This window comes from Triticum urartu, chromosome 5A, assembly GCF_056163025.1.
Source record: "Triticum urartu cultivar PI428250 chromosome 5A, HENAU_Tu73, whole genome shotgun sequence".
NCBI classification, from domain to species: domain Eukaryota; kingdom Viridiplantae; phylum Streptophyta; class Magnoliopsida; order Poales; family Poaceae; genus Triticum; species Triticum urartu.
Window position 1 is genome coordinate 138,013,904 of NC_141877.1, and position 17,351 is coordinate 138,031,254.

The 17,351-nt window shown below is 48.7% G+C and overlaps 1 protein-coding gene across 1 annotated transcript; it reads right to left on the minus strand.

The window, feature by feature from the left end:
• Positions 1-12,892: 12,892 nt before the first annotated feature.
• Positions 12,893-16,245, minus strand: LOC125508179 (uncharacterized). Its single transcript, XM_048672786.2, has 2 exons — positions 13,299-16,245; positions 12,893-13,219 (listed from the first exon to the last, which is right to left on the minus strand). Exons 1-2 carry the CDS (start codon positions 14,724-14,726, stop codon positions 13,112-13,114), a joined length of 1,536 nt encoding a protein of 511 aa, XP_048528743.1. The 5' UTR covers positions 14,727-16,245; the 3' UTR covers positions 12,893-13,111.
• Between the last annotated feature and the right edge of the window lie 1,106 nt (positions 16,246-17,351).

Genomic DNA, 17,351 nt, shown 5'->3' on the forward strand with positions numbered 1-17,351 from the left:
CGAAGTGGGCGATTGAACTCCTTCCCCTAGATATCAAGTTTGAAGCAAAGAAGGCTATCAAGTCCCAAGCAATTGCAGATTTCGTCGCCGAGTGGATTGAACAGCAGCTTCCGACTCAAGTTCACTCGGAGCACTGGACCATGTTCTTCGATGGATCTAAGATGCTGAATGGTTCTGGTGCTGGGGTAGTATTGGTCTCCCCCCGAGGAGATAAGCTCAGATATGTTCTCCAGATTCACTTCGATTCCTCCAATAATGAAGCAGAATATGAAGCACTCTTATATGGGTTGCGCATGGCCATTTCACTCGGCGTCCGGCGCCTCATGGTCTACGGCGACTCAGATTTGCTGGTTAATCAGGTGATGAAGGAGTGGGACGTCAGAAGCCCAGCTATGACTGGCTACTGCAACGTAGTAAGAAAGCTAGAAAAGAAATTCGAGGGGTTAGAGCTTCATCACATCCCCCGACTGAAAAATCAAGCAGCTGATGATCTGGCAAAGATAGGCTCCAAGAGAGAAGCCATTCCCAGCAATGTGTTTTTGGAGCACATCCGCTCGCCATCAGTCCAGGAGGATCCTTTCACAGAAGAAGCCCCGCAACCGAAAAGTGCCACAGATCCGACTGAAGTCGAAGTTCTTGCTGTGGTCGACCTAATCATGGAAGTCTTGGCAATCACTCCTGACTGGACGATACTGTACATCGCGTATATCCTAAGGAAAGAACTCCCGGAGGACGAGGAAGAGGCTCGACAGATCGTCCGCCGATCCAAGGCCTTCACAGTCATAAAGGGACAGTTGTATAGAGAAAGCGCGACTGGAATCGGTCAGAAGTGCATAACACCAGAAGAGGGTCAGATAATCCTTGATGATATCCACTCAGGGACCTGTGGTCACCATGCGTCCTCTCGGACCATTGTGGCTAAAGCATACCGAGCAGGATTTTACTGGCCAAGAGCAAATGAGATGGCAAAAGAGATAGTCGACAAGTGTGGAGGGTGCCAGTTCTACTCCAACATGTCGCACAAGCCTGCATCAGCCCTGAAGACCATTCCACTCGTCTGGCCCTTTGCTGTCTGGGGACTGGACATGGTTGGTCCACTGAGAACAGGCAGGAGCGGTTTCACTCATGTGCTTGTAGCAGTCGACAAGTTTACCAAATGGATTGAAGCTAAGCCCATCAAGAATCTTGATGCTTGCACTGCTATCAGTTTCGTCAGAGGGCTAACGTTCAGATATGGAGTCCCGCATAGCATCATCACTGACAATGGGTCAAACTTTGATTCGGACAAGTTCAGAGCTTTTTGCGCCTCTCAAGGCGCGCGAGTCGACTACGCATCGGTCACCCATCCCTAGTCGAATGGGCAAGCCGAGAGAGCAAATGGTCTGATTCTCAAAGGACTAAAGCCTCGACTGATGCGTGATCTCAAGCACGTGGCAGGCGCTTGGGTCGACGAGCTTCCGTTAGTTCTGTGGGGATTAAGGACCACCCCGAACCAGTCGATTGGAAGAACTCCATTCTTTCTGGTTTATGGAGCCGAAGCAGTTCTGCCGAGTGATCTTCTTCACAACGCACCCCGAGTCGAACTTTATACCGAAGATGAAGCAGAACAAGCCCGGCAAGACGCAGTCGACCTCCTAGAAGAAGAGAGGGAGATGGCCATGGTCAGATCGACCATTTACCAGCAAGACTTGCGTCGATTCCACGCCAGGAATGTGAAGAGTCGAGCCTTCCAAGAAGGAGATTTGGTCCTCCGAGTGGATCAACAGAAACCACACAAGCTTGCTCCTACTTGGGAAGGACCCTTCATCGTCACCAGAGTCCTCCACAATGGAGCGTATCACCTCTACAATGTTGATCGCCAGATCGACGAGCCACGAGCTTGGAATGCGGAACTGCTCCGCCCCTTTTACACTTGAATTCTCACTCGGACGAGATGTAATAAAAAAAAATTCTGCAGTACATTTTTATCAAAGACAAGAGTGTTCCAATAATTGTTGTCACTTTTGTTTGCATACGAAATCCCCCAGTGGGTGACTTAGCTGCGAATCTGTTTCGCCTAAGTTTGAAAAATCCTACCGAGTGGAGAGCCAGACTCCCACTCGGGGGCTTAGCTGCAGCCCAGTGCTTGCCTAAGTGTTCAAAAATCCTACCGAGTGGAGAGCCAGACTCCCACTTGGGGGCTTAGCTGCAGTCCAGTACTCGCCTAAGTTCTCCCACTTAGAGACTTAGCTGCAGTCAGGCACTCACCTAAGTTTGAAAAAATCCTACCGAGTGGAGAGCAAACCTCCCACTCGGGGGCTTAGCTGCAGTCCAGTACTCGACTAAGTTCTCCCACTTAGAGACTTAGCTGCAGTCAGGCGCTCGCCTAAGTGTTTAAAAACCCTACCGAGTGGAGAGCAATCCTCCCACTCGAGGGCTTAGCTGCAGTCCAGTACTCGCCTAAGTTCTCCCACTTAGAGACTTAGCTGCAGTCAGGCACTCGCCTAAGTTTGAAAAATCCTACCGAGTGGAGAGCAAACCTCCCACTTGGGGGCTTAGCTGCAGCCCAGCGCTCGCCTAAGTGTTTAAAAATCCTACCGAGTGGAGAGCAATCCTCCCACTCGGGGGCTTAGCTGCAGTCCAGTACTCGCCTAAGTTCTCCCACTTAGAGACTTAGCTGCAGTCACGCACTCGCCTAAGTTTGAAAAATCCTACCGAGTGGAGAGCAAACCTCCCACTTGGGGGCTTAGCTGCAGCCCAGCGCTCGCCTAAGTGTTTAAAATCCTACCGAGCGGAGAGCAATCCTCCCACTCGGGGGCTTAGTTGCAGCCCAGTGCTCGCCTAAGTGTTTAAAAATCCTACCGAGTGTGAGCAAACCTCCCACTCGGGGGCTTAGCTGCAGCCCAGTGCTCGCCTAAGTGTTTAAAAATCCTACCGAGTGGAGAGCAAACCTCCCACTCGGAGGCTTAGCTACAGCCCAGTGCTCGCCTAAGTACAGGACACAGCCCAATCCGCAAGGACGACGAGGCGCAAGTCGACTGCTACCTTCTCCTTCAGAGTTGCGCCGCAAATACAAGGTTATTCCGAGTGAAGATCGAGTTCCACTCGACGAATCAAATCATGAAGATATTCAATGAGAAATCAAGATCAGATAAAGCCTAAAAGGTCCCAGACCTCAGATCAAAGTACTCGAGCCCTCGGCTCGGCGGAGTTTAACGGTTACAAATCCACTCGGCATTCCGAGGCAAATTTAAAGTGAAGCATAAAAGTTTTTCATTCCTCAGGAGGAGGACTGGAAGGGGCGACGAACTCGTCCAAGTCGATCCCGTCTGCAATACGAGTGGCAGCAGCAATGAAAGTCTCCATGAAGTCTTGAAAGTTGTGCTTCCTGGTATTGGCAACTTGGATGGCGGCCAGCTTTTCTTCTCGCGCCTCCTTGCAATGGACACGGACCAGGGACAGAGCGACATCAGCACCACATCTAGCAGAAGATTTCTTCCATTCCTCCACTCAACCTGGGACTTCATTAAGTCGAGCCATCAGGGACTCGAGGTCGTTCTGAAGCGTCGTCCCAGGCCAGAGTGATGTGTCGATCCGCGACATCGCAACCTTCAGTCGAGCAAGATAGTCAACCACGCTGGCAATACGAGACTCCAGACGGAGCACGTTCATTGCAGCCTCGTCCTTCACAAGGGAGTTAGCAGAGTCCAAGCCTGGCTCCACTCGACTGGTCTCCTCTTCAAAGTTCTGGCAGAATTCTGCAAACACGATTCAAGAATAAGACAGTGACCCTACACAGACTTGGTAACTGCAATACAGTCGGGGCAGAGTAATTACCTTCGAGCACGACGAACAGCTTCTTGGCGAGTCCACCGAGATAAGCCTCCAGATCGTTCCTCTTCCCCGCCAGCTCACCTGCCTTGTCATGCAGATCCACGTTGTCGTTCTTCAGTCGGCTGACCTCTTGATTGGCTACCTCGAGAGCAGCTTTCAGTCTGGAGTTCTCCTGCTCAAGAGCTCCGACCGAGGCCATTTTCTCTTCAGCAAGCCTCGTTTTGTTCAAGACTTCCTTCTGTGCCTCTGCAAGATCTTGATCCTTCTTCTTCAGAGCTTCCTCCAGTTTATCTGCGGTGCGTCGAGTGAAATCAACATCAAGAATGGACAAGAAAGAAAAGCCACTCGTCAAGAATGGAGAACCTCACCAGCCATACCTTTTGCTTCTTCCTGCGCCTTCTTCAAATTCTCCTGAGCAAGCTTCAAGTTAAGGTTGAGCTGGATCTGCTGATTCTCTAGCTCAGTATAGCGAGCTACAAGTTCGCAAGATTTCTGTAAAAAGAAAAATCAGTCGACATACGTCCAAGACAAGTTGCTTCCGAGCGACTAAGAGACAATGATGACGTTTCTAAGACTACAGCCGAATCAAGAACATTCGACAGTAGTCTCGGGGACTACACCCAGTGGGTGCACTCAGCGTGCCCCCACTGTAAAAAAAAGTCGACTGCCCACAGTCGACCGGATACAGTCCCACTCGACATGGCCTGACCAGACCGAGTGAAGAAATACAGCTACAGCAACACAACATAAAGACTACAGTCGACTGCCAGCAGTCCACCGTAGTCTCGGGGACTACACCCAGTGGGTGCACTCAGCGTGCCCCCACTGTAAAACACACCCAGTGGGTGTACAAATACAAAGATCTTCGGAAAAGAGGTTCTTCAAACAGCATATCGCGAACAGACCAAGTGTTGAGTCGACTGACCTAGACGTTACTCTGAAGAGCCAAACTTGCGTCGTAAGCTACTTGGCTGGCCTCCCGAGCCACCTTCACTTGCTCCATCATGATCCCCGCCTGGCATATAGCCTCTTTTGCAGCAGCCGCTTGGTCCTCAGGGACGGGGTATGCGGCAAAAAGCGAAGACGGATCCGCAGTCGACGTCGAGGGGCGCACACTCGTCAGAGGAATGGCAAAGGTCACAGAAGCTCGAGTGATGTCACCACCATCCCGAGCTACGGCCTCAGACGCCGGAGCGGATTGGGGGGTCTTGTCAGCCGACGCCCTCTTGTTCCTCCTCACCCTCAGCGGTTCGTTGTCGTCGTCATCCGGGAGGTCGATAACATGAGGAGGAGCTACAAGGGAAACATTCAATCGACCAGAGTTGCAATAAATGCTCAGTCGACTCAAAGCAGAACGTCAGTAATCGTACCAAGGTTGGAGGTAACAGCATCCTCCATCTCTTGGTCGTCGTCCTTGGCGGAGATCTCAGAAGTAGCAGCGCTGCAAATCTCGAAAATCAGTCGGTTGGCTCAATGAATCGACCAAGGATCTGTCCGCGGTCGACGAAAGAAAGCAAGTTTTATTATTATTACCCAGAAATGGTGGGGACGGCCATCTTCATCTTGGGCAGAGCCTTGGGCGGCTTGGACGGCGTCGCGCGTGGGTGCTTGGGAGCCTTTCCAGTCGGCGTAGGAGAAGAGGTCCGAGGGCGTTTCGACGACTGCCCAACAGGAGCAGTCGCCCTACCACGCTCCCGCGCTGGATCGTGTGTGAGCTTGGATCGCCCCTCCGGGCGGGGGGGCTCAACCTCCTCCTCCTCCTCTTCGCTGGAGTCGACGTCGTCGCCTCCCTCTCCTTCACCGTCGGACTCCCACTCGCCTTGATCGTCTCCGCTCTCACCTCCGCTTGCCTCCCCTTCCTCGGTTGGCCCCTGTGCCCCGTTGGGCGTCGAGTACATCTCAGTAGTCGCCTGAAAAAAACAACAAACAAGACAAAGGTTAATCGACCAACTCAAAGAAGACCAATGAAGAAAACAAGATCTCAGTCAGGAGCATAAAGACATACCTGGTCCACGTCATACGGGTTGTCGAGTGGAATTACCCTCCTGGCTCCTCGGGGGTTGTCCTTGTTTCTTGTGATGCTCGACAACCACCCCTCCAGCATCTCATCAGTGACCTCCTCCGGGTGGATCCGAGTGGTGTCGTCGAGACCCGAGTATAGCCACATCGGGTGGTCACGAGCCTGGAGCGGTTGGATGCGCCTCCGGAGGAAGACCTCCAGCAAATCCATACCCGTCACGCCCTCATGGACAAGCTCAACCACTCGACCAGCCAGCACTTTGACTTGGGCCTTTTCCTCCGGCGTCACTTTCAAAGAAGCAGGTTTTTCAGCTCGGTCGAGTGAGAAAGGGGGAAGACCAGTCGACTGTCCTGGGGTCGCCTGGTCTTGACAATAGAACCAGGTCGCCTGCCAGCCATGGACTGACTCCGGGAAAGTGATAGATGGAAAACAACTATTTCCCCTCGTCTGGATCGCCAGGCCCCCGCACAGCTGGATCACCTGCGTCCTTTCGTCACTTGACTTGGCCTTCTTGACCGATTGAGAACGTCACGTAAAGATGTGCTTGAAGAGACCCCAATGGGGGCGGCAACCCAAGAAACCCTCACACATGGAAATGAAAGCAGCGAGGTATACGATGGAGTTGGGAGTGAAGTGGTGAAGCTGCGCTCTGAAGAAGTTCAGGAAGCTCCGGAAAAAAGGATGGGGCGGCAGAGAAAACCTGCGGTCGACATGGGTGGCTAGGAGCACACACTCACCGTCGCGAGGTTGAGGTTCGATCTCTCTCCCCGGGAGACGCGCAGCTTCGTGGGGAATGACCCCCCCCCTCGACCATGTCGTCAAGATCTTCTTGCCGGATCACCGACGGCATCCAATCGCCTTGGATCCAGCCTCGGGGCAGAGCAGACCTTGAGGAGGATCCGCCCCGAGCGGACCTCTTCCCTTTCCCCTGCGCCGCTGCCTTCTTCGCGCGCTCCAGGGCGGATGTCTTGTCCTTCGCCATCGTCGCCGGCAAATCTTGCACGGACCTGCGGCGCTAGGGTGAGAGCGGAGGCGGCGGAGGAACTCGCGAAGGGAGAGAGGAAGAAGGAAGCGCACTGTTTGGAAACCCCGAGCGGCAACTTATAAGGGGCCGCTTCCGAGTGGCTGACTGGTAGGCCCAGGCTATCCAGTCAAATCCCGCAGCAGACGCGCGTGCAGTACGTGGCGAAAAAGGTGACGCGAGGATCGAGGAGCTTCCACTTTATCGCTTCCGATTACTGCGGCCGCTCCCGTCCCGCACGCTTCCCGAAATCCGAATCCCGCGACACCCGCGGGCCGCAGAACAACTTGTTGAAACAGAAGACCCCGCTCGCGCCAACACTCGGTATGTCACACGTAAAGAAATTCACTCGACGAAAGGCCTGGAATGGATCAAGGCGACTGAAAGAGGTTGATGACGTCATCCGTGACGGTTGGCCCAAAACGAGGCGCTCACGTAGCCCAAAGAACCAGTCGGAAAGATCTCCAACTCTTTCCCCACTCTAACCTCGATCCATTCGGGGGCTAATGATGAAGCCATGTACCTAGGGTAGGGGCACGGACCTGTCCAAGGAGCCCTACCCTAGGACATCCCTAGAAGAAGTCACCTTTCAATCGACTTGAAGGTATCCCACTCGACGGGTTCAAGACACTCGACCAAGAAGCTATCACTCGACCATGAAGCCAACCACTCGACCGCCAGGAGACCTATAGTCACTCCGCAGGCAAACGGTCAGCTGTTAAGTAGTCTTTATGGTCATTATAGCACTTTATTAGGGGCGTTACCAGTAACGCCCGACCTTAAATGTACCTTAAACCCTGCATTACTGAGGGCAGGAGGGGGCCGGCGAACTCTATATAAGCCACCCCCCTCCTCAGTATGAAGGGTTCGCACCCCTGTTATTCACACACGCATAATCCAATCGACCGCCTCCGGGCACCGAGACGTAGGGCTGTTACTTCCTCCGAGAAGGGCCTGAACTCGTAATCCTCGTGTGCTTACAGCTCCTCCATAGTTAAGATCTAGCCTCTCCATACACACCCCCCTACATCACTGTCAGAGTTAGAACCACGACAGGTACACCTTCTATCACAGATCCGAAGGCAAGATATTTTGTTACTAAGAATGGATCCTTTCTAGAGAAGGAGTTTCTCTCAAAAGAAGTGAGTGGGAGGAAAGTAGAACTTGATGAGGTAATTGTACCTTCTACCGAATTCAAAAGTAGTTCATCACAGAAATCAGTTCCAGTGATTCCTACACCAATTTGTGAGGAAGCTAATGATGTTGATCATGAAAGTTCACATCAAGTTACTACCAAACCTCGTAGGTCAACCAGAGTACGGTCTGCACCAGAGTGGTACGGTAATCCTGTTCTGGAAGTCATGTTACTAGACCATGACGAACCTATGAACTATGAGGAAGCGATGATGAGCCCAGATTCCGCAAAATGGCTTGAGGCCATGAAACCTGAGATGGGATCCATGTATGAGAACAAAGTATGGACTTTGATTGACTTGCCGGATGATCGATGAGTCATTGAGAATAAATGGATCTTCAAGAGGAAGACGTACGCTGATAGTAGTGTTACTATCTACAAAGCTCGAATTGTCGCAAAATGTTTTCGACAAGATCAAGGTGTTGACTAAGATGAGATTTTCTCACTCGTATCGATGCTTAAAAGTCTGTCCGAATCATGTTAGCAGTTGCTGCATTTTATGAAATGTGTCAAATGGATGTCAAAACCGCATTCCTTAATGGATTTCTGAAAGAAGAGTTGTATATGATGCAACCAGAAGGTTTTGTCAATCTTGAAGGTGCTAACAAAGTGAGAAAGCTCCAGCGATCCATCTATGGACTGGTGCAAGCATCTCAGAGTTGGAATATATGCTTTGATAAAGTGATCAAAGCATATGGTTTTATACAGACTTGCGGTGAAGCCCGTATTTACAAGAATGTGAGTGGGAGCACTACAACATTTCTGATAAGTATATGTGAATGACATATTGTTGATCGAAAATAATGTAGAATTTTCTGGAAAGCATAAAGGAATGTTTGAAAGGAATTTTTCAAAGAAAGACCTCGGTGAAGCTACTTACATATTGAGCATCAAGATCTATAATGAGTACATACCTTGATAAGATTTTGAAGTAGTTCAAAATGGAACAGTCAAAGAAGGAGTTCTTGCCTGTGTTGCAAGGTGTGAAGTTGAGTAAAGACTCAAAACCCGAGCACGACAGAAAAATAAAGAGAATGAAAAGTCATTCCCTATGCCTCAGTCATAGGTTCTACAAAGTATGATATGCCGTGTACCAGACCTATTGTGTACCTCACCATAAGTTTGGCAAGAGGGTACAATAGTGATCCAGGAGTGGATCATTGGACAACGGTCAAAAATATCCTTAGTGGAATAAGGAAATGTTTTTCGGTTATGGAGGTGGCAAAGAGTTCGTTGTAAAGAGTTACGTCAATGGAAGCTTTGACACCGATCTGGATGACTCTAAGTCTCGATCTAGATACATATTGAAAGTGGGAGCAATTAGATAGAGTAGCTCCGTGCAAAGCATCGTAGACATAGAAAATTTGCAAAATACATACGGCTCTGAATGTGGCAGACCCGTTGACTAAATTTCTCTCACAAGCAAAACATGATCACTCTTTGGGTGTTAATCACATAGCGATGTGAACTAGATTATCGACTCTAGTAAACCCTTTGGGTGTTAGTCAGATGAAGATGTGAACTACTCACATAAAGATGTGAACTATTAGCGTTAAATCACATGACAATGTGAACTAGATTATTGACTCTAGTGCAAGTGGGAGACTGAAGGAAATATGCCCTAGAGGCAATAATAAAGTTGTTATTTATATTTCCTTATATCATGATAAATGTTTATTATTCATGCTAGAATTGTATTAACCGGAAACTTAGTACATGTGTGAATACATAGACAAACAGAGTGTCACTAGTTTGCCTCTACTTGACTAGCTCGTTGAATCAATGATGGTTATGTTTCCTAACCATAGACATGAGTTGTCATTTGATTAACGGGATCACATCATTAGAGAATGATGTGATTGACTTGACCCATCCGTTAGCTTAGCACGATGATCGTTTAGTTTGTTGTTATTGCTTTCTCCAAAACTATACATGTTCCTATGACTATGAGATCATGCAACTCCCGAATACCGGAGGAACACTTTGTGTGCTACCAAACATCACAACGTAACTGGGTGATTATAAAGGTCCTCTACAGGTGTCTCCGATGGTATTTGTTGAGTTGTCATGGATCAAGATTAGGATTTGTCACTCCGATTGTCGGAGAGGTATCTCTGGGCCCTCTCGGTAATGTACATCACTATAAGCCTTGCAAGCAATGTAGCTAATGAGTTAGTTACGGGATGTAGCATTACGAAATGAGTAAAGAGACTTGCCGGTAACGAGATTGAACAAGGTATTGAGATACCGACGATCGAATCTCAGGCAAATAACATACCGATGACAAAGGGAACAACATATATCATTATGCGGTTTGACCGATAAAGATCTTCGTAGAATATGTAGGAACCAATCTGAGCATCCAGGTTCCGCTATTGGTTATTGACCGGAGACATGTCTCGGTCATGTCTACATAGTTCTCGAACCCGTAGGGTCCGCACGCTTAACGTTCGGTGACGATCGGTATTACGAGTTTATGTGTTTTGATGTACCAAAGGTAGTTGGAGTCCCGGATTTGATCACGGACATGACGAGGAGTCTCGAAATGGTCGATACGTAAAGATCGATATATTGGAAGTCTATGTTTGGGCATCAGAATGGTTCCGGTGAAATTGGGAGTATACCGGAGTACTGGGAGGTTACCGGAACCCCCCGGAAGGTATATGGGCCTTATTGGGCCTTAGTGGAAGAGAGGGGAAAGAAGCAAAGGAGGGCCCCCCAAGCCCAATCTGAATTGGGAGGGGAGCCGGGCCCCCCTTTCCTTCCTTCTTCCTCCTCCTTCCTTCTCTCCTAAAACCAACAAAGGGAAGGGGCAAGGGAGTCCTACTCCCGGGCGCGCCTAGAGAGGCCGCCCCCCTCCCCCTCCTCCACTCCTTTATATACGGGGGAGGGGGCACCCCATAGACACACAAGTTGATCATTGATCTTTAGCCGTGTGCGGTGCCCCCCTCCACCATAATCCACCTCGGTAATATCGTAGCGGTGCTTAGGCGAAGCCCTGTTTCGGTAGCAACATCATCACCGTCATCACGCCGTCGTGCTGACGAAGCTCTCCCTCTAAGCTCTACTGGATCGTGAGTTCATGGGACGTCACCGAGCCGAACGTGTACATATCTCGGAGGTGCCGTATCTTCGGTACTAGATCGGTCGATCATGAAGACGTACAACTACATCAACCGCGTTGTCATAACGCTTCCGCTTACGGTCTATGAGGGTACATAGATGATACTCTCCCCTCTCGTTGCTATGCATCACCATGATCTTGCATGTGCGTGGGATTTTTTTTGAAATTACTGCGTTCCCCAACACACAATAGCTGTCCACTGAGGATAGATACCGTCAGCTAGGTAGTATCCTTTGTTGTAGTTGTGGCCGTTGATGTTAACATTCACCGGCGGGCAGTTGCCTTCGGCAAGCCTTGCAAACACTGGAGAGCGTTGAAGCACGTTGATATCATTGCGCAATTCGGCAATGCCGATGAAAGAGTGCTAGATCCAGAGATCTTGTGAGGCCACGACCTCAGGTATGACAGTGCAACCCTTGACATGGCCCCTATATTGCCCCTGCCAAGCAGAAGGGCAGTTCTTCCACTCCCAGTGCATACAGTCTATACTACCAAGCATCCTCGGGAAGCCCCTGCTGGCTTTCATCGCCAACAAGCGGGCTGTATTTGTAGCGTTTGGCTCTCTCAAGTACTCAGTGCCAAAATTGCAATCACAACCTTGCAGAACATGTACATGGACTCTAGGCACGTGGAGTCGCTCATACAGGCGTACTTATCAATGAGATCACCAGGAACTCCGTATGCAAGCGTCTGAATAGCCGCGATGCATTTCTGATAAGAGGAGAATCCAATCTTTCCAAGGGCATCCTCCTTGCACTCGAAATACTTATCGTACCCGACCACCCCGTCTCGAATACGGTTGAAAAGATGGCTAGCCATGCTGAAATGGTGCCGGAATTGGTGATGTTTGAAGAGCGGGTTGGGTGTCTCAAAGTAGTCATTCCAAAGAAGGAAATGACCGCTCTCTCGGTTGAGATTCAACGCCGGAGTGTGCCCCGGGATCGAGCCTCGAAACAACGGCCGCTAATTACTAAGGTGGTCATGGACGACGAACACAGCAGCCACCATCTCCTCATCGTCAGATGAAGAATCATCCGAGTCGCAAATAAAATTATGGAAAAGAACTCGTCGGCAGAGTCCATTTGTACCTTGCAGGCAAACCGTCGAACAACTTACGGGCGTCGTCGAAGAAGCAGGCCCGCGAAGAGACGCGCGCCTGCCCTGGACCAGTGGCTGCCCTGGCAGCATCCGGCTAGCGTGGCGGCGTCAGACGAGCGTGCCTGCGTTGTCGGAGGAGCTGGCCAGGGACGCGGGGGGTGCGGGTCCAAGGAGGTGCTCGTGTCGATATCGAGGGGGGGGGGGGTGGCCCGACGGCGAGGCAGTGGTGCCGGTGACGTGCGCGGGGGGATGTATGTGGGTGCGGACTACTGGCATGGGCACCGGAACTGGGCGGCGGCGGCGGGGTGGGATGGCCGTTTCGTGTCCGCGCCGACGCAAATGAGGCTCAAATTTGGACCGGAAATGGGTCGGCAGGCGAACAAAAAGCGGACGCGTGTCCGTTTGGGTCGGCGCATTGGGCCGATTTTTGTGTCCGTTTTGACCCAACGGACACACGTATGAAATGGGTTGGTGCGTTGGGTTACTCAAGTGTCTTTGATTTAGTACAAATACTTATTTTAAGACGGAGGGAGTGTATGTTTGTTTTAAGTGAATAGGTCAAGCAATTCACACATAGATTTCGGCAGTCATGACAATTCACAATGCAAGAACAATTCATCATCACCCGCAAAAAGAAAGAACAATTCATCACAATGAAAATAAATGTCGCTATGTTATCCTAGTTTGAGACATTTCTTTCAGGGAAAAAACGCTGCAGCTTGATTCAAGCATAGCTGTCTTGACTTTATCGACAAGGAAAACACTTTATGAAGTTACAAAACACGGAAGCCTGACAAACGGAGTGGACCAGAGGAAGCCACGAATAGCATCACCTTTCATTTAATCCCCCGAGCCAGCAAACACATCAACGACTCCACATAAATTCCACCATTGTGATGGGGACCTCCTGAGGAGTGGCGCTCCACAATGCACTCCCTTCAAATCCAGCTGAAACATGAACCCGGGAAAATTTCAGTCGACAGCTTACTTAATGAAGAAAACTAAACAAAAGGCTCTTTTGACTCACCTCCGAGGCAGAGTCATCGTTAATTTTATCAGCTTCATCTCCCAGACTCTCCTGTGAGGCCACCTCTCTGGCTTCGTCGTCATTCTCGAAACCATCAAATGCCTCATTTCTTGGTGTCTGACGGTTCTCAAAGATGTTGCAAATTACAGCAGATGCAGGATCGGGTGCCTCTGCTTCTGCTGTGCTGTGTTTGGTAACCTCTTCCTGTTTGTCATCTTCATAAACCAAATAATGGTGGGATGAAGCATCTGAGGAGGCTGCATCTTCACAAACAGAATGAAGTGACACCATTGATGCTTCCTTCTCACTGCTGGAATCCTGACCTTCGTTTGAAGCTCCAACACTCTGCTCTGCATTTGCCTCCGTGATCAGAACTTCGGGCACGTTTTGTACTTCTTGCTTTTCACGAAAATCTTCCAGAGTCGCTATGCTATCAACAACCAGTTCAAGTACACTCTTTGCATCTTTTTCTTGGGTACTCCCTTCATCTGAGGATTCAAACTGTCCGGTTTCCTCATCTTCAACAAAAGAACCGTCAGGTGCCTGGTCTCTTGTTTCGTGCTTGTCAATGAAATCAATAATTTCATATGTACCACAAGCTGATAACTCCTTCCTATCGTCACGATATTCTTCACCATATTCGTCGCTAATACCATGATGATGACACGAAGTATTTGATGACACGACCATATTTTGCTTGCTTTCAGCAAGGAAGTCCGGTGACATCCCTCTCGGTTCGTCCATGTCAGGAAAATCATGAATTTCAGCTGAATCAGTGGAATACAGAGATGGAAATAAATCATCTGGTGTGCTACTGCTGTCCACTCTGATGTCGTGTTCATCCACAAACCAATCGACCGGCACATCCTGTACCTGACGCCATCCGGAAAATCCCTCTGAATCAGCCATGGTGGCACTGCTTGTCTCAAAGATATTCACATCTTCGACCAGTTTGTCGTCGTTCGTCCGAGGTACTTGAGAGAATCCATCAGCCCGAACTTCTTTTATCTCGAGTCTCCTGAAAGAATTGTCAGCCGTAGCAGTATCACCAGTCAGGTGTTCCGCCGCATGCCTCACAGCTTCCCCTTTCGCCTCTGAATTTCCCTCTTGCCCACTGTCTTCGACGTCGCTGGCAGGGCCGCCGATGCCGACATTCTTGACGGATTCGAGATCGTCATCGTTGCTCAAGAGCGAGGCGACGAAATAGAGCAAGGTGAACCAGAGAAACGACACCACAAAGGCAAGCAGGGCGAAGGAGAGAACAGGAGGAACCAGGAGGTAGGAGAGCAGCGAGAGGCGAGGGCGAGGCAACCACCGGAGGAGCGAGACTCGCCTGCGTGGCAGGTGGTAGTGGACGTGGACATGGCGGCATCTGCACCGGCATCTCGCCTCCCCTCCATGCTTCCTCTTGGCGCAGCCCGAAGCCATGTCAGCCGCAAGAATTCTTCTCTTCTCAATTAGAAATGGCAGGAAAGAGGATTCCAGGCGTCGCCTGTCTTCTCTCCGCTTGCTTTTCTGCCCGGTTGAAGGCGGAAATTTTTGAAATCTTCCACTATCGGATCGGGACCCGCCAAGAAGTTTTCAAGCCGACGCAAGGGGGGCAGAGACGGGAACCTTGTCTTGTGATCATGATGGGTCGGGTAAAGTTGGGTCATGGATGCCTATCAGCAGCGAGTGTGTTCACAAAGATTGCAAGGAAGAAAGGTGGGGAAATTGATCTTATCTCTCCGACTGGGATTAGATGCCACTGTCATGCTGGCCACTGAGCATAGCAATTACATTAAGGCAAATTTTAAGATGGTCCCAACTATTAAGGACCCACCATTATTTCTGATCCAAGGGTCTAGATTGAACGAGGTAATAGGTCATCCAACACTCATATTTGGCAAGTTTTAGAAAAATAGGTCTCCCAACATTCATATTTGGCAAGTTTTAGAAAAATAGTAGAATGCCCGTGCGTTGCCACGGGCTTCTGAAATACTTTGCTAGAGTTATTACACAAAGATAATGCATGCTAGATTTTACATGTAGAGACAATATAACACACGCACAATCGAATGATAGTTGAAGCCCACGCACTTGCGATTATTAAGGACAAAGGTTATGCGATTGGTCTTACACCATTGTGCAAGATCATATCATCTTTCATAAGGCATTTCAACTCATTGTTTGATAATAAGGCATCTCTACTGTCCACAAAGTTGGTTTTCTTGGGAGCAGACATGGTTGACTCGATGTTAGTGATATATTTAGATGTATAAACATAGTTTACCGTCGTGATACAAAAATGAGCCAAACTAGTTCAACACAAAAAACAATATGACAAAGTAAGGACGGATAATAACACTGAAAAAATACCTTGTGCGATGACATTTGTATTTGTTTTTTCTTGATTTGTTATCAGCGCTTGCACATCATTATGTTGTAAAAGGCTTTAGAAACTTTCAACCCCTTCCAACGACGTGGCCTCGAAACCCTTGTCGATGGATTCTTTTTAAACATCGCCAGAATACATCTCTGTCTCTCCCATGTTCTGCAACAATAATCATACTCCCTCCATTCCATAATATAGTGCGCACGCGCTTTCCGAGGTCCAACTTTGACCATAAATTTAGCCAACTAGACCAACTGCGGTGGAAGAAAAAATTATATAATTGAAAACTTCTTTCAAATACGAATTCACTGATATAATTTTCGCTCCCGCCGCAATCGGTCTTGATAGTTAAATTTACGGTCAAAGTTGAAGCACGTGGATAGAGAAAGCACTACATTATGAAATGGAGGGAGTATAAAAATGCACCTTTTGTATAACATACATATAAAGAAGGTTTAGGTATGCACCTCTTCTCATGGTGTATTAGTTTGGTCCGTCATCGTTACATAAGTGCTTATGTGAGATGATATTTCTAAAAAAACATCGGAATCCAATACTTATTATTTCTGATGAACAAAAGTGGAATTGATAAAAATATTTTATACTACATTATATAAATAAACATATAAAATATATTTAAAAAAGTGAGACTAACACATTTTTATTTGCAATAAAAAGCTGGGTACCACTAATTACATATAAATATATACAAATCATATTAATAAACATGAGTGACACAATCCCCCAAAAAATTCACCTACCCAGCGTCACCCTCAAGTCACCCCCACTCTCACCATAGTCACCGGCATTCCTCACTCCCTCCGCCTCTCCAACTCCATCTCAATCCCCTCCCACTCTCCTACACGGCGGCATGAGGCACAGAGGCGATGCGGCGGCGTCGTTTGCAGAGGAAGACGACCAGAGGCGGCGGCGACGGATCCCGACCGATCTCCCCAAACTCTCCCCGCTAGAGAGTTGGATATCACAAAGCATGTTGACAGGGCACTATTAAACCCCAAGATTAATCGCTAGCTCCTGTCCTGTCTATATAAAAACGAGAGGATGCATTACATCCCATACTTCTTTCTAGCTAAACCTACACTCTGTAATTTATATTGAAATCTCTTAAAACACATATATTTAGGAACGGAGGGAGTATATTTGATATGAACATTTGTGTTTATCAGTACTGTTAACATCTTGGAGTACTGTCTGCATCTACATCACTAATTGTGACTATTCCTGATACGATAGTTATATTTCCTTCCATGATTGTTATCTGAGTTTCAATCTGCACTAAAAGATCTTCAGCGTACCATTGTTTTAGTTTTGCAGGCATCAAAACTATATCCGGCGGTCATGGTTGTACATGCCGCTGAGCTTAGCCTACTTCTATGAGAGCTTTAGCAATGTCAGCGAAGTCTCCACTGGGCCGCCAAGATCACCAATGGTACTTAGATGGATGCATTACTTTGTTGTGAAGATGATAATGCGTTAAAGATAGACAAGGGACGGCAAGTAAATGTGGGGCACCAAATTTACCTGTGTGAAGCATGTAATGCTACCTAGCTGAAGCATTTGTCTAAGAATGTGATGTACAAACTCCAAAGAGTCATACTATGTTCAACAGCGGATACGGAGGACACGGATAGAAGTAGGCTAAGGTCAGCGGCCGGCTC